Source organism: Artemia sp. Qi Xiang Cuo, chromosome 15 (assembly GCF_049724085.1).
Source record: "Artemia sp. Qi Xiang Cuo chromosome 15, ASM4972408v1, whole genome shotgun sequence".
Taxonomy (NCBI): Eukaryota; Metazoa; Arthropoda; class Branchiopoda; order Anostraca; family Artemiidae; genus Artemia; species Artemia sp. Qi Xiang Cuo.
This window is the reverse complement of record NC_142808.1, coordinates 31,272,874-31,292,134: the sequence shown is the minus strand read 5'-3', so window position 1 is coordinate 31,292,134 and position 19,261 is coordinate 31,272,874. Positions and strand designations below refer to the sequence as shown.

Genomic DNA, 19,261 nt, shown 5'->3' with positions numbered 1-19,261 from the left:
CAAACAATTATAAGGTGCAGGAAGGGGGGGGATTCATTAGTTTAACGTACCAACTATATACGGGCCGAAATTTCTTCTAATATTTCAGTAGAATTTCCTTGAGGGTAGGAACGAGGAATTTTTTTGAAGCAGAATGAGGGAGGTAAGATTAAAGTGGGGGGGATTTATTAAGGAAAAGGCCTATCTCAGGCCCAGGGGTTATGGAAAGCACTGTTAGCGAAACGTAGGTAAATCCGGGCTGTTAGAGGATGTATTTGTAATATCTCAGGAATGCAAAGAGGGGTATAAATTCAGGCTTTAGAGGACTTGGCTGAAATTGTGGGGGCATGTCGGACTGGGAGATCCCGTAGTTTCTTAGCTTTTACTTGGGCGGGACTAGCGGGAGTTCATTAAGAACAAAAATGTTGGAGAAGTCGTGTTCGTGTTGATTCTCAGTGTAAACTATTCTTTTTTTATGTTGATATAATTAAGATTTCAGGCCGTGGAGAAGAATGCAATGAAGTTTGAGAATGAGCAGAACCTCTTACATATGAACGGCCCTTAACAGTGTAGTCTTGTTTAGTGTTTAGATATTATTTTAAAGAAATCGAAGAAATATAATGAAAAATGAGCTTTTCTAGTGACGAGATTAATTTTTTAGTTTATCGTTACCTGCAAGAATCTGGATTCCAACATAGTGCTTACACTTTTGGGATTGAATCACATATTAGCCAGTCTAATATAAATGGGGCTCTTGTTCCGCCTGCAGCTCTTATTTCTATTATTCAGAAAGGACTGCAGTATACAGAAGCTGAGATAAGTTTGTCTGAAGATGGAACAGAGAGATTCAGCGAAGGTTAGGTCCAAAATAGGGAACACTCAATTCCAATATTAGTGTAGTAGGAAAATTTGGAGACCTGTGGATGAAAATGTTTTTTTGAAAACATATTTTTCAGAATTTTTAAAAGACCTGAAAGCCCTTAAAAATGATGTCACAGCAAAACTGACATCTTTTTTTAGGGTGAATAACATTTTACTATTGAGACTAAGGAAAATAATAAGCACCATTCTTGAATCAGCTACAAATAGTGGTAAAATCTAGAAAGCTATTTTTTCCTATCTTGGAAGTCATTAGGTCAGGAAAATAAAACCTTGAGTAATGAATTCAGGGTAAAAAACTTACTTACTCTTGCATGTAATTGCCAAGCTACTTATGTTGGTAAATTTCTACCAAATCATATTATTGAGTTAGGAATAAAGTGAATACACCGTTTGATGCCTTTTTTTATGCTGATTATGAATATAATAATCATTTCTATCAGAAATGAATTTCAGCCCCCCTATATATGCCAATTCAGGGTAAGGTTAGGTCAGGTTGTAGAAATATATACCTTGAATTGGCATATATAGGGGGGCTGAAATTCATTTCCGATGGAAATGATTACTATGTTTGTAATCAGCATAAAAAAGGCATTGAGTGGTATATTCACTTTATGCATAAGTCAATAATATGATTTGGAAGAAATTTACCACTATGTTAACCTTCTTCTGAATCATATGTCCTAAAAATTACTCTACTCAACAGGTCTAGGTTTATACCTAATGGAATTTTGACAAAACACCACTAGCCTATATCTTAATCTTCAGTTTCTATTTCTCTAGTTTTGGTAAGATTCTACTTTAGCTAGGCTACTTTTGGCTATCTTGGAAAGGGTTTAGCTTAGGAAAATGAAACTTCCAGGGATAGGTCTAGCCTACAGGCTAAAGTAGGTTGGGGTAAAGTTTTGGTATAATTCTACTTTAGCTACTTTTGACTATCTTGGCAAAGGGCTATGTTAGGAAAATGAAACTTTCAGGGATGGGTCCACAGGCTAAAGTATGTCCTGGAAAGGTGTTTTGAAGTACCTACCTCCACTCCTTCTCTCTCTAGAGGGTTCTGACCTTTGATGACCTTTAAAAAATTTTGTGTTTTAAAAGTAAAACCTTGCAAAATAGAGCTTCTGCTTAAATGAAGTACAACAAAACTATTTTCAGCTTCACAACTTTGCTCATCCTAATTTATAAGGTTTTTAAAGATTTGCCAATACATTTCCTAAATTAAAAAAAAACATTGATATGGCTTAAAATTCTATTCAGATAACCAGAATTACATTTCCAGAACTAAAGTCAAAGAAAAAGAAAGTGATAACCAAAAATCTAAATAAAATGTTGTTTTGTCAAAATTTCAATAGGTAATAGACCTGTAATGTAGGCAAATTTCAAGACCCTCTAGAGGGAGAAGGAGTAGAGTTAGTTACTTCAAAATACCTTCCTGGTACATGCTTTAACCTATAGACCCTGAAAGTTCCATTTTCCTAGCCTAACCCCTTTATAAGATAGCCAAAAGTAGCTAAAGTAGAATTTTACCACAGTTTTTGCAGTTCATACTATTGACTTACAAGTAAATAAAACACATCACTTTATGCCTTTTTTATGCTCTTCCCATTTTTGTTGGAAATGAATTTTACTCTCCACCCCTATATATACCAATTCAGGGTATATATTTGCAAATTAGGGGGAGGGGGGGTAAATTTTATTTCTGATGTAAATGTGAGGTAAGTTTAAACTTTACCCCCCCCCCCCTAATGTGCAAAATATACCCTGAATTGGTATATATAGGGGTGGGGGTACAAAAATTATTATTATATTTGGAAAGAACATAAAAAAGGCAACAAGTTCTATGTTTACTTTATTTGTAAGTCAATAATATGAACTGCAAAAAAATTTACCAAAGTATGTCCCAGGAAGGTATTTTGAAGTACCTACCTCCACTCCTCCCTTTAGAGGGCCCATATATTTGCCTACAAGACAAGTCTGACAAAATTCTGACAAAACAACATTTTACCCTAATTTTCAGTATCACTTTCTTTTTCTATGGCTTTAGTTTTGAGAAATGCAATTCCTCTTATTTGAGTGGAATTTTAAGCAATATCAATATTTTTTGTTTCAAAATTTAGGAAATGTATTTGCATATCTTTAAAACCTTATAAATTGAATTTGAGCAAAGTTGCAAAGCTGAACATAATTTTGTTGTACTTCATTTAAGCAGAAGATCTATCTTGCAAGGTTTAACTTTTATAATTTACAAAGTTTTAAAGGTCATCAAAGGTAAAGACCCTCTAGAGAGAGAAGGAGTAAGGATAGGTACTTCAAAATACCTTCCAAGGACATACTTTAGTGTGTAGACCCATCTCTGAAAGTTTCATTTTCCTAACCCCTTTCCAAGATGGCCAAAAGTAGTGAAAGTAGAATTTTACCCTAGTTTTAGTTCTGAAGATACTACTCTTGTTAATTAATTAAAATTTTAAGCCATATCATTGTTTTTTTTCTAAATATAGGAAATGTATTTATGGATTTTAAAACCTCATAAATTAAAATTGAGCATTGTTGTAAAGCTGAAAATGCTTTTCTTGAACTTCATTTATACAGAGGTCTATATATACAAGATTTTCACTTTTATAAAATCAAGATTTTTAGAGGTCATCAAAAGTAATTGCCCTCTAGAGAGAGAAGGAGTGGAGGTAGGTACTTCAAAATACCTTCCAGGCCCTACTTTAGTCTGGGGATCCATCTCTGAAACTTTCATTTTTCTAACCTAGCTACTTTCCAAGATAACAATAAATAGCAGTACTGTTGTATTATCTGTAACACATGCAAGAATTGAAGTTTGGTTAATGCTAATGAAATAAAACAAAATAGGATAAAAATATAATAAGTTTAGAAACAAATTTCAGCTATATATTTGTACATCAGGGGGGTGGGGGTAAAGCATGGTTTGTATTAAATATGTAACCTAACCTAGGTACCTTTTTTTGCCCCCAAACCCGAAAAAACAAAAGTTTATATATTGTAAACACAGTGATAAATCACTGTTTACAATCCTCAACATAGGAATTGTCCATTGAAAGAAACCAGTTTGACTAGTTTCTTTAGCATGTTTGCTAATATTGCATGTGTGTTACAGATAATATAACAGTACCAAAATAGCTTGTCTAGAATTTTACCTTATAGCCTATTTGTGAACATTGTTAAATAGGAAACCAAATTAGACTATTAAGTTCAGAAGAGGCCATGCACAATAATTTCACCCTTCAGATTTGTTTCTGAAGATTCTAGTTTTATACCACAGAAATTTTCCAGGGTTACCAAATATCATTGCCTCTTGAAAGAGGAGGGGATGGAAGTAACCTAACAATTTCAAAAGATATTCCTAGGGCACCATTGAGGCTTTGGTTCTGTTCTTTTAATTTCATTACTATACTCAATCAATTTTCAAGATACCCAAAAATCCTTTATCTAGAAATTTACCAAACAACTGTTCATTTAACCTATGGGCCATAGGGAAAACTTGTAATTGATATAGTCAAATTTTAGGATTAAGAGTCACATTTGGAACACAAATAGGCTTATTATCTGCTGGTAGTGTAATCAATTACTTTACCACTAAATTTGATTCAAACATACAACCACATTTTTGTCAGCATAATAAAGTAGGATGAATTCAGTAGAATGTGGCTACAACAATAACATAGGTCTACATTCAGTTAGTAGTTGAAAAATTGTGTTATATTGTTGGTATTCTGCATTTATGCAATATTTTAAGGCATCCATAGGTCCATTAGTGGATCTATACCTTAAATAGTGGACCTAGCCTTAAATTTGTTGGTGTTAATAAAAAAAAAGTTGTTTATAAATTTAGGATCATTATTATATTGTGACACATATACTCCAACCAGTCATTAAATTTAAAATTAACAGAAGTTATGATTAGTGATCAACTAAAACCTAGTTGGGGGCATTTGTTCTTGGAAAATCTATTGGGGCATTTGTTCTTGAAGTGCTAGGGGAGCCATTAATTCAAAAAATATGTTTTTTTTTTGTTTAATTTCTGTTCATTTTTAACACCGGAAGTTATATTATCATGATCATGAAGTGAGTTACTGCCTGCATATTCCCCACTCAACATTAGAGTTAAATTTTTGAACAGCAACACTTCAAGAAAAGGGCTCATGTAGTGTAGTTTCTGTTCAAATTAAACAAAATTTTCCTTAAAAGGCAGAACTTTCATTACTGTCCCTTCCCCCCAGGATGCATGATAATATTGTAATATTTATTTATTATTCATGTAAGTCAAAAAAGATAAATACTGAAGTAAAATACACAGATAAAATGGAAAATTACATAAGCAAGAGAAAATAATGTAGAAAACACTAATACAACAACAGATCAAGCTACAATGATGCAATGCACATCAATATGCCAGTTCTGACAGCCTAGAGCATTGATCAGTCAATAGCCTACCTGAATGATAAGTGCTTCTCAGCACAAAATGAAGCATATATACTGCATTCTTTGCCCTATATTCATCCACACGTTTTTTCCTCAAAACGAAATGGAGCTGATAACTGTTTTAAGAGTTCTCATAGTTTTTGCCAAATAACATGTTGTTCCTATTCAGTTTATAGTTGCTGTTTTATAGGACTGATTGCCAAAATTCAGTCTCTGCTGTAGTGTCTTATCTTTTGTTACTTAAATATGGTTCTCTGTCTTTAATGCTTGTTTGAGAATCTACAACTATTGGTTCTATACAACTTGCCATGGGGGAAACATGTTCCTGCATCACCATCCTTCTCTAAAAAAAAAAAAAAAATTGGATTTTTTGTAGATATTAGTTTTAGGGATCTCATGCATGTTGGATCTCATTGTAAAATTGTCATGAAGCTTGCATCCCTTTTTTGAGAATTGTTGGCTTCTTTTTCTAAAATTAGGCAAATTTTTGTATGCTACTAATTTTTGAGAAGTAAATGTAAAATTCATGAATTTTGAAAATTTAGAATATGCATAAAAAGCACAATATGTAGGTGGTATTATTGACTGAGTTTTTTATTGCTGTTGTCAAGGGCCACTCTTTACTTACAATTTGTTTGTGCTAAAAGTTACTACCAGGACCATCTTATGTATGTGAGAGGCTGCAACTACCCCCTCCACAATAGTCACTTTTTGAATTCAATTTTAATACTCATATAACAATGCTTCAAGAAGGAAAAATCATCCATGAAAAAGCATACCTTTTAAAATATTTCTCAATGAGGGGAAGGTAGCCTTGAATAAAAAAAAGATTTTAGGTTCATGATTCTCCTATTTTTCAAGGGTAGTTTTTGGAAAAAGTCTACTATTGAAGACCCCCCCCTTCTGAACAGGTAAGCATATTAATGGAATATATTGTGTTACACTTCCAATATTTCTGCAAAAAGACTGGGAACTGTCACCCTTAACCCATATTGCAGGCTTTTTTTTGTAAATGTTCTTCAGAATGAAGGGGGATTCTTTCAAACCCCTCCTATTTTTTTTGGCAAGCTCACTAAAGGTCAAAAGATTTTGATTCAAACACTTTCTGAGTTATCAGCCCCAGCAGCAGAGCTAGGGTTTTGAGTTTGGAGGGGGAATATATAGAGTGTGCTGACAAAATTGTCAATTTTGCTGACAAATGCTGACACATAAGCTAAATAAACAATATTTAAAGTTACCAGATTTAACTTGATTTATTACAGAATACTGAAACACAAAAACCAACTGATTATATAGGAACAAATCTTATAAAGATGTATATGCCTCTTTTTTTTACTTTCCACTGATTTTCAAATATGACTCCAACTCAGTGGCTATGTCTTTTTCAGTGTAAAGAAGCATAAGCAAATCAAGTCTATCATTGCCTAGGGTTGACCTCAATTTGGTTTTTAATCATTTTCATCTTACTGAAGGTCTGCTCACCTTCAGCTGAAGTCACAGGTACGGTTTTTTGCAAAAATGAAAGCTCTATTGACAAGTGGAAGAGCATGCTTGTGCTCTTTGGCAATAGAGTAGAGCTGTCCAAGGTTTTGTCTATTAGTCCGAGTCTGCTTTAAAAGTACCTGGAAGATTTCTATTTCTGAACTCATTGCTCCTGGTGGTATCAACAGGACAGGGAAGGTTGCCACTAAGTTACTAAATTTTGAAGTATCTAGGTTGTTATGTAGGCTACTCAAAGATGGGTAGAAGAAGCTACAGAAGCTTGTCACACAATTTGTGCAGCTCTTTCTGTCATAAAGCCACATTCGTTTTGAATTCTTTGGTATAATAGTCAATCATGCCCTTATTCTTGGGTTCTGTTCTTGCACCTTCATCACAAAATCTACTTGGAGAGCAATGACAACAGTAAATTATTTTGAATTCTGATTCAAGATGACTTCTTCCATCAGATGAAGAAATGTCAGTTTTGTCAGAAATCCCAGAAGGATCTGTGAGACAAAACAGTGTTGTTGGCATCTCTATAGAAGCTTCAACATGACTAACAAATATCCAAGTGAACCATCTCCAGGTCTCTCATCAGGGCATTGGTCTGGTGCATGATATTCTTCATGAACATCAGTTCAGCAACAAAATCTGAAGCAACATTGCTGATAGAAGTGACTGTAATTTCACTCTCATTTCAGTGTTGAGATTTTCTCCTATGTCATGTCTTGTATGTCATGTAAGAAATTAAATGTTGCAGGAAGTGTGCTCTAAACCACATCTAGTGATTTTTTTTTCTTGCCAACCATCTCATCTCTCCATTCTACAGACTCAATAGCTGCTTGATACAGGTTGAACTGCTTAGAACCACTTATGAAGAAAACATACAGTTGTTGCAGCATGCCAAGCATGTTTCAGGTCAAAACGCTTTCCTTTTATCAATGTTTGACAATAATGTTGCCTTGATGAGCCAGGCAACAAAAATATTATATTTCACGCTCAACCAGATGTGAATTACGGCCTTGAACTCCTTCAAACCTCCCCAACATATTGCTTGCAAAGTCATATGACTGGAATGCCAACTTCACTAAATCTAGATCACACTTCCTGAGAACTTTAAGGGGTTCTACAGCTATGTCAGCTCCTTTTTTTGGAGGGGTGATTGACAAGGGAAAGGAGCTGCTCCTCGTCCTTGGCAGTTCTGTTTGAATCAATGTAACTGGCACCAACAACCAGTTGTTCCTTATGGCTCACAGCTGGTGCAGTATCAGCAAAGATGTCATAGAATTTTGATTGCTTTTCTTCATTGACAACCTTTGTCAAGACTTCTTTGTCTACCTGGTTTATGAAATCGTTTTGTGAGAAGTACCAATATTGATGAGTTGACAATATTGATGAAGTTCCCCCCCCCCATCATGATCTTTTCCTTGAAAGGCAAGTCCTTGTTTCTTGAATGTGATCATGAAACACATCAATATGATTTTTCAATTACTCTCTCTTCACTGCTTCAATATCTTTGCTCTGCTTTATCAAATAAATATGGCAGCCAATCCGCATGGTAGGTAAAAGTAACAATATCTGGGACTGAAGCTTTATGGCTTTTTGGACTCAAAGTGGGAATGTGAGTAAACCAGGCTTATCACCTTTACTGTGCTTCTTGTGCCATGAATATACACCATAACAAAATGCCATATTTCTTTTCTCTATCTGCTCCTGTGGGAAACAAAGTACATGCATAGCAGTAAACCTGATCTTTTACAATGCTTTACTCAAGGTGAGCACATTTGCTGTACCAGGTCTTGACAGAATGGTTTTTGTGTTTAAGGTGTTTGGATCTTACATTTTCTCTACAGGAAAGGTAATTATAGGGTGGTTAGGTTCACGCTCTATTGACTTAAGTTTCTGCAGATCAGTTAAAGTTTCGTTTTTTCCTCAGTCCTGGGTCACATTCTACCATCGCAAAACTTGCATTGTCCAGCCTATTTCCAGATGTTCCACCTCTAATTGTCATGCTCACTTGCTTGGAAATCAGAAAACGATCATTTTGGTCTTCAAGTTTGAAACTGTGCTCATGGAAGTAATTCCCTAGATCCAAGGCCTCAGTCACAAAGGTGACGTAATTGAAGAAGGCTGCTGTTCTTGATTGCCTCTCAAATTAACCTGCTTCTTTACCTTTTTTGGTGATGAGTGAAAGATTTCTAAAGAGAACATGGACAGGAATCTCTGTATTAGTGTCTGGGAGTGACATCATTTGTCTCTCTTGCATCCAAGCTATTTTTGGCCCCATTTGTCCAGCCTTTTAGACAGTAAAGCATGAAAGACTGATCTGTCTAGGAGTTCATTCAGTCGGAAAAGAATTTGTACCCGAAAATATGGCCTTTAATCACAGTCACGATAATTTGTTCAGACGTTAGAACTGTATTCTTTTAGGAAAACTTGGCCAAAACTTTTGAACCAACCATGAAGCATTCTGACAATGACTAGTGGCAGACTAGCTGTTGCAGCTTTGTGTAAACAAGTATTCAAACGTGATGTGTGCATCCTTGCACTAATCATGGGGTACACAACACAATGTCACTCAGATCTAAGATTTTGGACCAAGAATTGCTTGTTCAACTTCCAGAAACATAAAAAGTAGTCAGTGAACATGATTGCACTATTATACCATCTTTTTTGGCAATGTCACTTGGCTTTGTGCAAATAATTGTAGCAACAATTGCACTCATCATACCTAATCAAAGGGGTATTGTCGCTTTTATAATAACAAGCTACTAAATACATGATATTAAAGTTTGCAAGACAAAAAATAACAAACAGCATTACACCACAAAGTTAAAGACAAAGATAAAATAACACTTCAGTAATGCGAAAGCAGCAGCCAGACCAGAATTATTAAAATAATTCTTAAATAAAAGTGTAATAGCCAACCTACCAGGGTGTTTTTGCACAGTTGGAAATTTTTTTACAAGAATAGGAAGATAAGTGTGCAAACTAAGATTAAAATATTGTGAGCTGCAGTGATGACAGTGATCAAGTATGGCTCTGGAGCGTAGGTGGTCTATTAAATGTTCCCCAGAGGAATTGTCAATGGATTGTTTTGGATGGTTTAAGTGTTTGCCCCCTGGAAAATACATCGTTGCTGAGAAGAAATTATTGCCAAAAATTTACTCCCCACTGAAAATTCCTCCAGACAATCCCCTCCCCTGCAGAAAACTCCGCCGGGAAAAATGTCTGTATGTATTCCCAATAACAAATACTATCTGTAAACACTGTATAGATTACAAAACTTAAAAAGCAATTAAACTTCTACAATTAACTGTTTTGTAGTTTGGGAGGAAGGGAGATACCTCATAGGGTGCATTTTAATGCAAGAACATTCCAGCCATCATTGAACTCTCAGATAAATACAGAACTATTTCTAAAGGAGAGACAAGGGAAGGGTAGAGGTAGAAATTGATGTATGATCCCCAGGGCTGTAACCAGGATTTTTATTTTGGGGGGGAGGAGGGAGAGGGGCACAAAGGAAACTTTAAAAAATGCATCAACAATGTGACATTGATATCTACTCCCTTATGGTTTCTAGGAATATTTCTGGTCTACGTTATTATTATGAAAGTAAAGAGTAACATTAAACCCCAAAATGAGCAGAATTTATTCCATATAGGAGGGGGACTGCCCCTTTTTTATCCACACCTCCACCTCATGGTCACAGACACTTTGAAGTGTGCTCATTAGATCAGAAATTGAGGGTTTGAGTCCTTTTTTTCTAAGTCGAAAGTGATTGGAAAACAACCAGCCGAGGAGGGGGGTATTTTCCGAGGTAGGATTTTCCGCGAGGGATATTTTCCAGTGGAGGGGAAACGCCAGCCACCGTTTTGGACACCCATCTGACTGATCTAATTTCAAAGAGTAGCCTGTATGGGAAATATGGTTCTATCCCTTTTTTAGGGCTATAATGAAAGAAAGGTTGAGATAGCTAGGCACATTGTGCAGATGAAGGATGTCAGATTGTCAAAGATTGTCCTTTTTGGTCAGCCATCTTGGGCCAAAGAAAAAGCGTGTCATCTCTAAATTTTGTTGAAGGAGTTCATAAGGAAGGATTTTAGGAGAAATTGGAATTTCTGGGGGGGGGGTGGAATGGGGTGTAAAAAGAGACATTTTAAAAAGATTGGAATGGAGGAAGAGCATGCATAGCCATGTTGACCTTATGTGACTTGGTGCTGCAGTGAGTTGTTGTAGCCACTGATTAGAGACAAAAAGGGTTTGGACTCGTTTTGAAGGCAGTTTGCTCTTTACTAAATCAACACTAGGGTATTAACTCCTAAAAAATAAAACAAAAATTAAATTTTGTGCATGTAAGGAATTTGAAATCTATGCTAAGAGGTTTTCTGATTTTCTGAATTTGATGGTGCAATTTTCGTCAACAGTGGTCCCCTTTTTTCTAAAATCTGGCTGATGTTCTTGGGTTCATAGCTTATAGCTATCGAAATAATCTGCTCTCTGAAAAGTTTTCCTTTATCTTTTAGTTGAAAATGCTATTTGAGTAAAAGGAATGGGAATTCCTTTATCTTTCTGTTGAGAACAAGTCTAGCGAAAAAGAAAATACAATGAAAAAGCGACTTTGTTTAAGCAGTTAGAGTGTTACAAACAAAGCATAAGCAAATTTTTACCCTCCTTTCCACAAAAGGGGGGATCATATTTACAAAAAACAGAAATTTAAGGGAGTTTAATTGTCTTTGTCCTGTCAACACTTTGTTGCAGAGATGGATGCCAAATAATGTAGGTGCAGTCAAGTAGTGGCGGTATAAAATAAGGGAGAATTAAACACTTAGTGTTTGGGACATTGAAACCATTAGGGAGCTCAAAGAGGGAGGTTTTGTCATCATAAAAAAACATTCACCTTACAATCCCATTCCAAATCATTTGAAATTGTACCCCCCCCCCCCCAAAAAAAAAAAAATAGTTTCATTGCATTAACCAGTGTTTCAAGAGAATGGTCAATTAAAGAAGGAGAATCTTATGGAAGTTTCTTCCTAATATTGTTGACTTTGAGACTTTGTTTTTCATATCCTTTGTAGTGAATCCGTTAAGAGTATTTCTATATCATGTCTCTAAGACCTTGAAGTAACATTCTTTATTGTGCATTGTTTAAACTCCTTTGGGCTTTAAGTTATTGTATTCAATGAATGCATTCTGTTCTGTGTTTATCCAGGTCTGTCACTGATTGATGCTGTCATGCCAGATGTGGTGGCAAATAGACAACAACAGGCTCAACAACCACAACAACAAACAGTCAAAGTGGAGAAACAAGAAGGCAATGGAGAGCTTGCAAACATCCCTTCTGTCAAAGGAGAACCGGTTATATCTGGTATCCCACAACCAAGTGAACCAATGGAAGCTGACACTTCTATAGAAATTCCCCCTGAAAAAGCCAAAACTTTGAAGGGTCACGAATCTGAGGTTTTTATTTGTGCATGGAATCCTACCAGTGATCTTCTGGCCTCAGGTATAAATGTATAATACTTTGAAATTTCATAAGAATCTCCAATTTTATGATAGTATTTTGGGAAATGATGGCTTTAGGATTGCATTTACTTTTTTGTTGGTCTTCGAATTTATAATGAAAATAGGAATTTAAGTTGCTATTATTTGGTAATTTGCACAAAAAAAACTATTTATAATGGGTTCCCTTAACACTTTCTGGTTGTGAGCCCACACATTACTGTATTTTTGGATAAAGCCAGTCTTGGGCAGGGCCAGGATTTTTATGTGGGGTATTGGAATATGGAAAAAATCCTTTTAACCATTATATAAATTAAGGTGTCATATTTCTTTAGCACTCTTTCTAAACATTTTTTAAAGAGACGTGAGGGGGGGGGTATATAGACCCCCCTCCTGGTAACAACATCATTCTTTGTATTGCTTTACATTTCATAGTGATCTTTCTACTTCCTAAAAGGAATTTAAAAAATTAAGAGATAGCTTATCTTTATCCCTTTAAAATAATTTTATTCATTAACAAAATATACACAATGGTCTTAATGATGTCTTAATTGACTTCCTTTAACATTTGAATTTTTTGTACACTCTAGGTTTTTGGTTCACTGTTTCAACCATGACATTTATACTTTTTATTAATTTGCTGTATTGTTTAGAACATTCAATAACATTGGATACTTTTTTGGGACACCCAAAATAAGACGGGGTTGCATTATGTAGAAAGGCCTAAAATTTTTGGGTACATAATGGAAGGTAGCCAAAAATTGGGTTTGCTAAATGGAATGGAGTGAGATTATTTCTCTCAACACTTGAATAGATGATGTCACTTCAAGAGGAAGTGAAGAAGTTGTTTACTCTAAATTTGCTTATCCTATTGTCACGCAAAGAGGCATTACATTTAAAATCTGTTACAATATTAGTTTGAAAGTCTAGTCCGGACATTTTAATCTAGTTTCGCATTTTTGTTTTTGTGCTGTTGGAACCTGCCACCCCCCAAACCACGCCCCTGCCTAATAGTAATATGTTATGGAAAGATATTGCTTTAAAATCAATGGAGAAGAGTGAAACTGGAAATTGCAGTCATTAATCAGGCAATTAAGGTAGCTGTGATTGAGATAGGAAGTGATGTTATCAGTTGACTGGTTGTAAAATCAGGTATATAGAAAGGCTATGTCTTATCCTCATACGCAAAGAATTTGAGTCTTACACATAATGACATGAAAATGTTAAAAAATGGGTGATTTTTTTTTCGAGATTTTGAAGTTCCAGGGCGAAATGATGGATTTGCAAAATAAAGCTAATAAGACTAAATTGTATAAAGTAGAAGCAAGGAGTATGGAATGGGGATGTCGGGCAATGAAAATATTGCCCAAGGGAGTAGTTCAACATATCTACGAGCAATAGCAATAAAGTACTAGAACTTTAGTAAAGATACTGGATGCAGCCGCGATGTAAAAGTAGCATAGCCAAATCGCAGGGTGTGCTTTTTTCCTCTTGAAAAGGGCTGGGAAGATACGTCTTTTAACTAAGATTAGGACGCTACAGTGGTCAAGTAAGGCTTTGAAGCTGCGGTGCTTCAAAAATGCTGTCAGACGATAAGCCGCATGCCGAACTGAAGCCCTCCATCTGAAGCCAAACGAAAGGCAGGATGTTCTATAATGCAGGGTTCGGACTCGCCTATAAATTCCAATAAAGTCCTATATTTTAATATACTCCTGTAAAATGCCTGTATTTTGGCTAATATCCTATTATTCCTATATTTTGGCTGAAGAGCACCAAGAAAATTTGCAATTTTCACTACTCGTTAAGTAAGCCAAGATGTGCTTTTCTTTGCTTTTGACTCTGCTTGTAGACTGTGCTGTCTTTCGGTGTAGATCGATAAGTAATTACAACTGTTGAGCTGTTTGAACTTAACTAATGCTTTGTGTTGGGATTAGTAAGCTGCTTCTGCCTGGGCTATGCTTTTGTGTTGACTTAGTAGCCTATGTTTTTTTTTTGTCATGTTGGACCTGTCCGAAATGAGGGAAGATTAGTATATAGGCTAGCAGTCTCTGCTTTATGAGACTGTGAGTTCTTGCGACTTATGTGTTTCCTGGCTGAACGCTACTAAAGGCTGATGCGAATACGGCCCAGTATTAGATATACCCACAATCTCTCGTTTTATGGACTTGTAATTGTGGAATGCCATTTTGCTTACGATGCTTGGTAATTGAGTAAGAGACCTATCCAGTCCAGTAGTTCTTGGGTTGCTAAGATAGACTGCAGCGGTAGAAAGATTGGCGAATGGTGTAAGACTGGTAACAACCAGTACTTATTCTTTTGCGATCTCTGCTTGACAAATCTGAATTGTAGAGCTGGGGTTGCTCAGCTAAACCAATATGCATAATCTGCAGAACACAAAGCTGCAGTTACTGCTCAACTAAATCCACTACAGCTTCACCTGACCGGACAATCTCGAGTTGATGAAACAACCAAGAATAAACCATTAGTTGGTACAAACATGTTTTGTGAGCGTGATGCCACTTATAAAGCTGAGTTAATATGGGCACTTCGGACGGTACAGAGTTCCATGTCTGCTAACTCTTCAGACCATATTGTCGCAACCTTCTTTGCGATGTTCCTCGGTAAGATCCCCAACAGATTGTCCCTATGTGCGAAGAAACTCACGCGTCTGATCACCGATGCGATGCATCCTTACTGTAAGCAAATGGTTGTGAAGGACATTCAGTCATATTTTGTACTAGAATATGACGAGACAACCAACAACGCTGGTATGAAAGAGTTACAGATACGTGTTCGATATTGGTCCTGATACGGAAACGAAATCCAGAGCAAACATTTATGCACAAGTTTTATGGGCCACGCGACAAGTGATAACCTGTATAGGAAGATTATGTCAGCCATTGAGCAGAGTCAGCTGCCACTTCAAAAACTGATGACGCTTGGAAGTGACGGACCAAACGTCAACAACAGTATTTGCAACAAGTTCAATGCCGAAAAAAAAGAAAGTGACGGGAAAGGGAACGTTGAATATTGGTACTTGCAACATCCATATAATTTATAACGCTTTCTTGAAAGGTCTTCAGGTGTTCGGAGAAGAAAGTTCTGACTTTGTTATTCTTGTGCATTCATTTTTGACGGCTGGCCTGCACGTTGTGAAGACTATCAAAAGTGCCAAAAGAAACTGGGAGTGCCAGAGAATGCTTTCATGAAGCATGTCCCAAACCGCTGGCTGATGATCGGACGTGCCCTCGCTAGAATCATGCAGCAGTGGCCGGCAATCTTAGAGTACTTCCTGAACTTCGTGCCAAGAGAGAAAAAACTGAAGAATCTTCTATCCACTCCCAAATTTCTGAAGATTGTGGTTTATATAAAAAGTGCAACGATGAAGGCCCAACTCGAGTCACAGCAGAACTGTTCATGAGTTTCACCCAACTGTTCCAGAAATAAGAGCCTCTCAATCATGTTCTGCACTCAGAGATCAAAAGACTAGTTGTGACGCTTTGCGGACGGGTCTTTACTCCAGATTTCGTGACCGAGACTGAAAATTTCTCACCAGAAATGTTGAACTTTGCTGAAAAATTTGCAGAAAAGCCCATAGTTTCAGAAAATGTGGAACGAGCTTTCGGTGAGAAAGCAACACTGAAAGACAAGGCCATTTTCTATGTAAATGCTGTGAAGTCCAGAACAAGTGAAAGAGAGCAAATGGTGGAATCTGCGAGAATAGAGCAGTCTCTTGCAAAGAGAAAAACTGACCTCACATCGAAATTGATGCCCTAGAAGCAGCAAGAGTGATTCCAAATATTTTACCTGAATCAGTCAATCGTTGGCACTGTATGTGTATCTGATTTTGTACTGTTTTTTACTATTTTTACAGTTTTTATTTGAAAAAAAAAAATGCAAAAACTCGGGAAATGACGAATTTATGTGACCAGGCATCCCACGCCATCTACCATAGATCTGATCCCGAGGACTTCCGAATCCTATATTTGGTCCCGGGAAATCCTATAAAAATAGGACAGAGCCAATAATTTGAAACGAACCGACCTGTCCGAACTCTGATAATGGGCTGTTGTTGGCCCCTGTCCATAAATATCAAATAAATGTCATTTCCATAACTTAATATTATTGAATATCTAAAGTCATTTCTTTACCCGCGGCCCTAGCTATTAATTAGATGTCTTGTTCTTCCTTTCTTTTAGCTTCCTTTCTTTTTTTTCTTTTTTTGTGGCTGAGAGTTAATAGACGTTTCGGAGGAGTTCGCTAATTAGGAGCGTCTGAAAACCCAGGATCAGAGTGAGTCATCGCGCTGGCCAGACAGAGAATTTTTAACCATTGAAGACTTGGGGTCAGAGGGAGAAAAACGGCCTTTCATTTGGATGGCAGAGTAGCTCGCGTGCACCCACCGGCGTCGCTAATTGGTCAAAACCCTTTTGGCGGTTTTATCATGTAGATATTCAGAATTTGCCCTATGTTTTGAAATCAGTTTTATTTTGGGATTAGAAGAATCACATGTAAGATTTTTACCATTTACCGTTGCCCATATTTTATCTGCTTGCCTCGGTTGTAGGTTTTGGGAAGTTTGATTTAATGTTGTTATAGGAGTGCAATACTCCTATGCTATTGAGATACCCGGAAGTGTGGCTCTAAAGGTTGAGTCAGTTTTTGAGTATAGACAAGATTACCGATTCGGTAATGCTGGAAGTTTTACTCTCCCCACCCTCGAGTGCGTTGATCTAATGTGACTTGTAAATAGAGACGCCCAAGGGAGAATTCAGATTTGAGTTTATTTCTTCCAGGGACAATCTAATAAGTTATAATGACATATCTTACAACTTGTAATCTAATCAGGTTGTCTTACATAGAGGTTGGAGTTTCAGCCTCATTATCATTCCGGTCTCCTCCTTTACCTCAATATTTGTGAGGGGGAGTAAAAAGTGAAGCTCTGAACAGATTAGGATTGAAAAGGGGTGTGTGCAGCTGTATTAGTCTCAGATGGCTATGTCCTGCGGTAGATTTTCAGTAGTAATAGAAGTACTTGTAACAATCAGGTTTGATAAAAAAAAACGAAAAACATTGGGGTTACTAATTATTGATATCACTCTGCGTTTCAGCTCGTACTGCTCAGTGACCAATTTCTCATTTAGAACTTAAACTTTAAACTTTCTCGCATGCTGACCAATGGTTTGCGTTGCGCAGATCTTCTGATTCAATGCTTTCGGCTGGGAGTGCAATGCGTGGTTAAAGCAAACCATCTAACGCTTCTCTTGTTTTCCCCCCAGATTTCTCCAGGTACCCATTTATAGCTGGGTTGACTCTGGCTGAGCTAAAAACGTCACAACATATACCCTCTTTCCAAACTAAATAACCAGCGACACCAGGACTCAATTCCCTAACCTCAGGATCTCAAGTCTGGAGTGCTAACCACTTGGCTAGGATGGCTCTTCTCATGGTTTAAACATAAAGTATTAAAATGATTACAACCATCATTTTGATAGTCTAAAAACTTAACCAAGGAGTTGGATCTAATTTTTTGTTTTGTTTTTGCAGTATCTTATTTTCCCATGGTTCAGAAATGTTAGGGAATTTAGTGTAGTTAACAAATCAAAGCCGTAGAGTGAAGGACAAAAGCTAAAAATAAATACCGGAACATTTTCTATTCACGATGGAAATCAACCTGAGAAAAATATTTATTTAGAAATTATCCTTAAGATATTTTTCTATTTTTCGTCCAATTTTCCTGGGCTCTAAAATGCTGGTTTTAGAAAGCTTGTTTTGATACCAAAGCCTTTGTTTTTCATTCTGTTTTGGACAAGTATTATTTGATGGGATTTTATCGTTTTTATCTAGAAAATTGTAGGTTTTATTTTGTATCAAATGAATTGCTGTTTATTTTTCTGCACTTTTAGGCTCTGGTGATAGTACTGCTCGAATATGGAATCTAAATGATGGTGCATCAGGCACGCGTGAAAATGTTCTAAGACATTGTATACAAAAGGGAGGGGCAGAAGTGCCCAGTAATAAAGATGTCACCTCTCTCGGTAAAGTACATATATTGTTTTCACTTTAGTATTTTTAAGCCTTTGAATTCCACGATAGTTTAGTTGAAAACTTTTGTAAAACAGTAGAACTATGCACTTAGTTGTCCTTACGTGAAAAATAGGATTTTTGCAAAGATTCTTTCATCTTTTTAATCTAACTATGCCTTTCAGTATTAATAATTTTTAAGGAATAACCAAGAATAAAAATACAAGGCCCTGAACTCAAGGAGAAGCTGTGTTATACTAATAATTTTTTTTTATTTTGTTTCACCGATCTTCTTTTGGCATGTCTTAGCTTTTAAGAAAGATAGGCATGCAATTACATTGAGTATTGCAAGAATTGTGATAAATGAAGTATATCTTCTTCTCTGTATTTTAACTCGTTTTCTTCAACTCGCCGACTTCTCCTTTTTTTTAATAAGTATATTTGTCACAAATGTGTGTACCATATTTTAACCACTTCCGAATGTTCAGTTGCTTTCAAATTTTATCAGTGTATACACTTTCGATGAAAGAGTAATAAAAAACATCCAAAGTACCCCTTTGCGTCACAGATGTAGTAAAACAACATATCTGATAGGGCAGCAAACACTAAAAGAAGCACTATATTACAAGACTTGATAGCCCAGTAGTGTTTGTCTTAGATAAGACAAATTTTTGTTTTGAAGAATACTAAAGAATTTTTAAATCTTACAGGAGACTAAAAAGTCGGAAATAGTAAATACAACATTAAAAGAAATCATTTTCAAAATGGACTAGAAAGTAGAAAATAATTTTTTCTCGAGAATCCATGAATATATAAATGGATTGGGCTTTACAAAATTAATGTTTGTAACTCCTTTTGAACTCGCCAACTTTTCTCTTTTATGCATTTATTAGATCAGTTTTATATCTTGTTATGTAAAGCCTAATCCGTTTCGCACCTCTTGTTT

General features: G+C 36.2%; 1 protein-coding gene across 1 annotated transcript in view; it reads left to right on the top strand.

The window, feature by feature from the left end:
* Positions 1-585: 585 nt before the first annotated feature.
* Positions 586-19,261, top strand: part of ebi (transducin beta like ebi) — a 43,532-nt gene continuing 24,856 nt past the window's right edge. Inside the window, exons 1-3 of the mRNA XM_089101712.1 lie at positions 586-835; positions 12,002-12,295; positions 18,198-18,329. Coding sequence (XP_088957838.1) covers positions 607-835; positions 12,002-12,295; positions 18,198-18,329 — 655 coding nt within the window. The 5' untranslated portion in view covers positions 586-606. The remainder of the gene's footprint in view (positions 836-12,001; positions 12,296-18,197; positions 18,330-19,261) is intronic.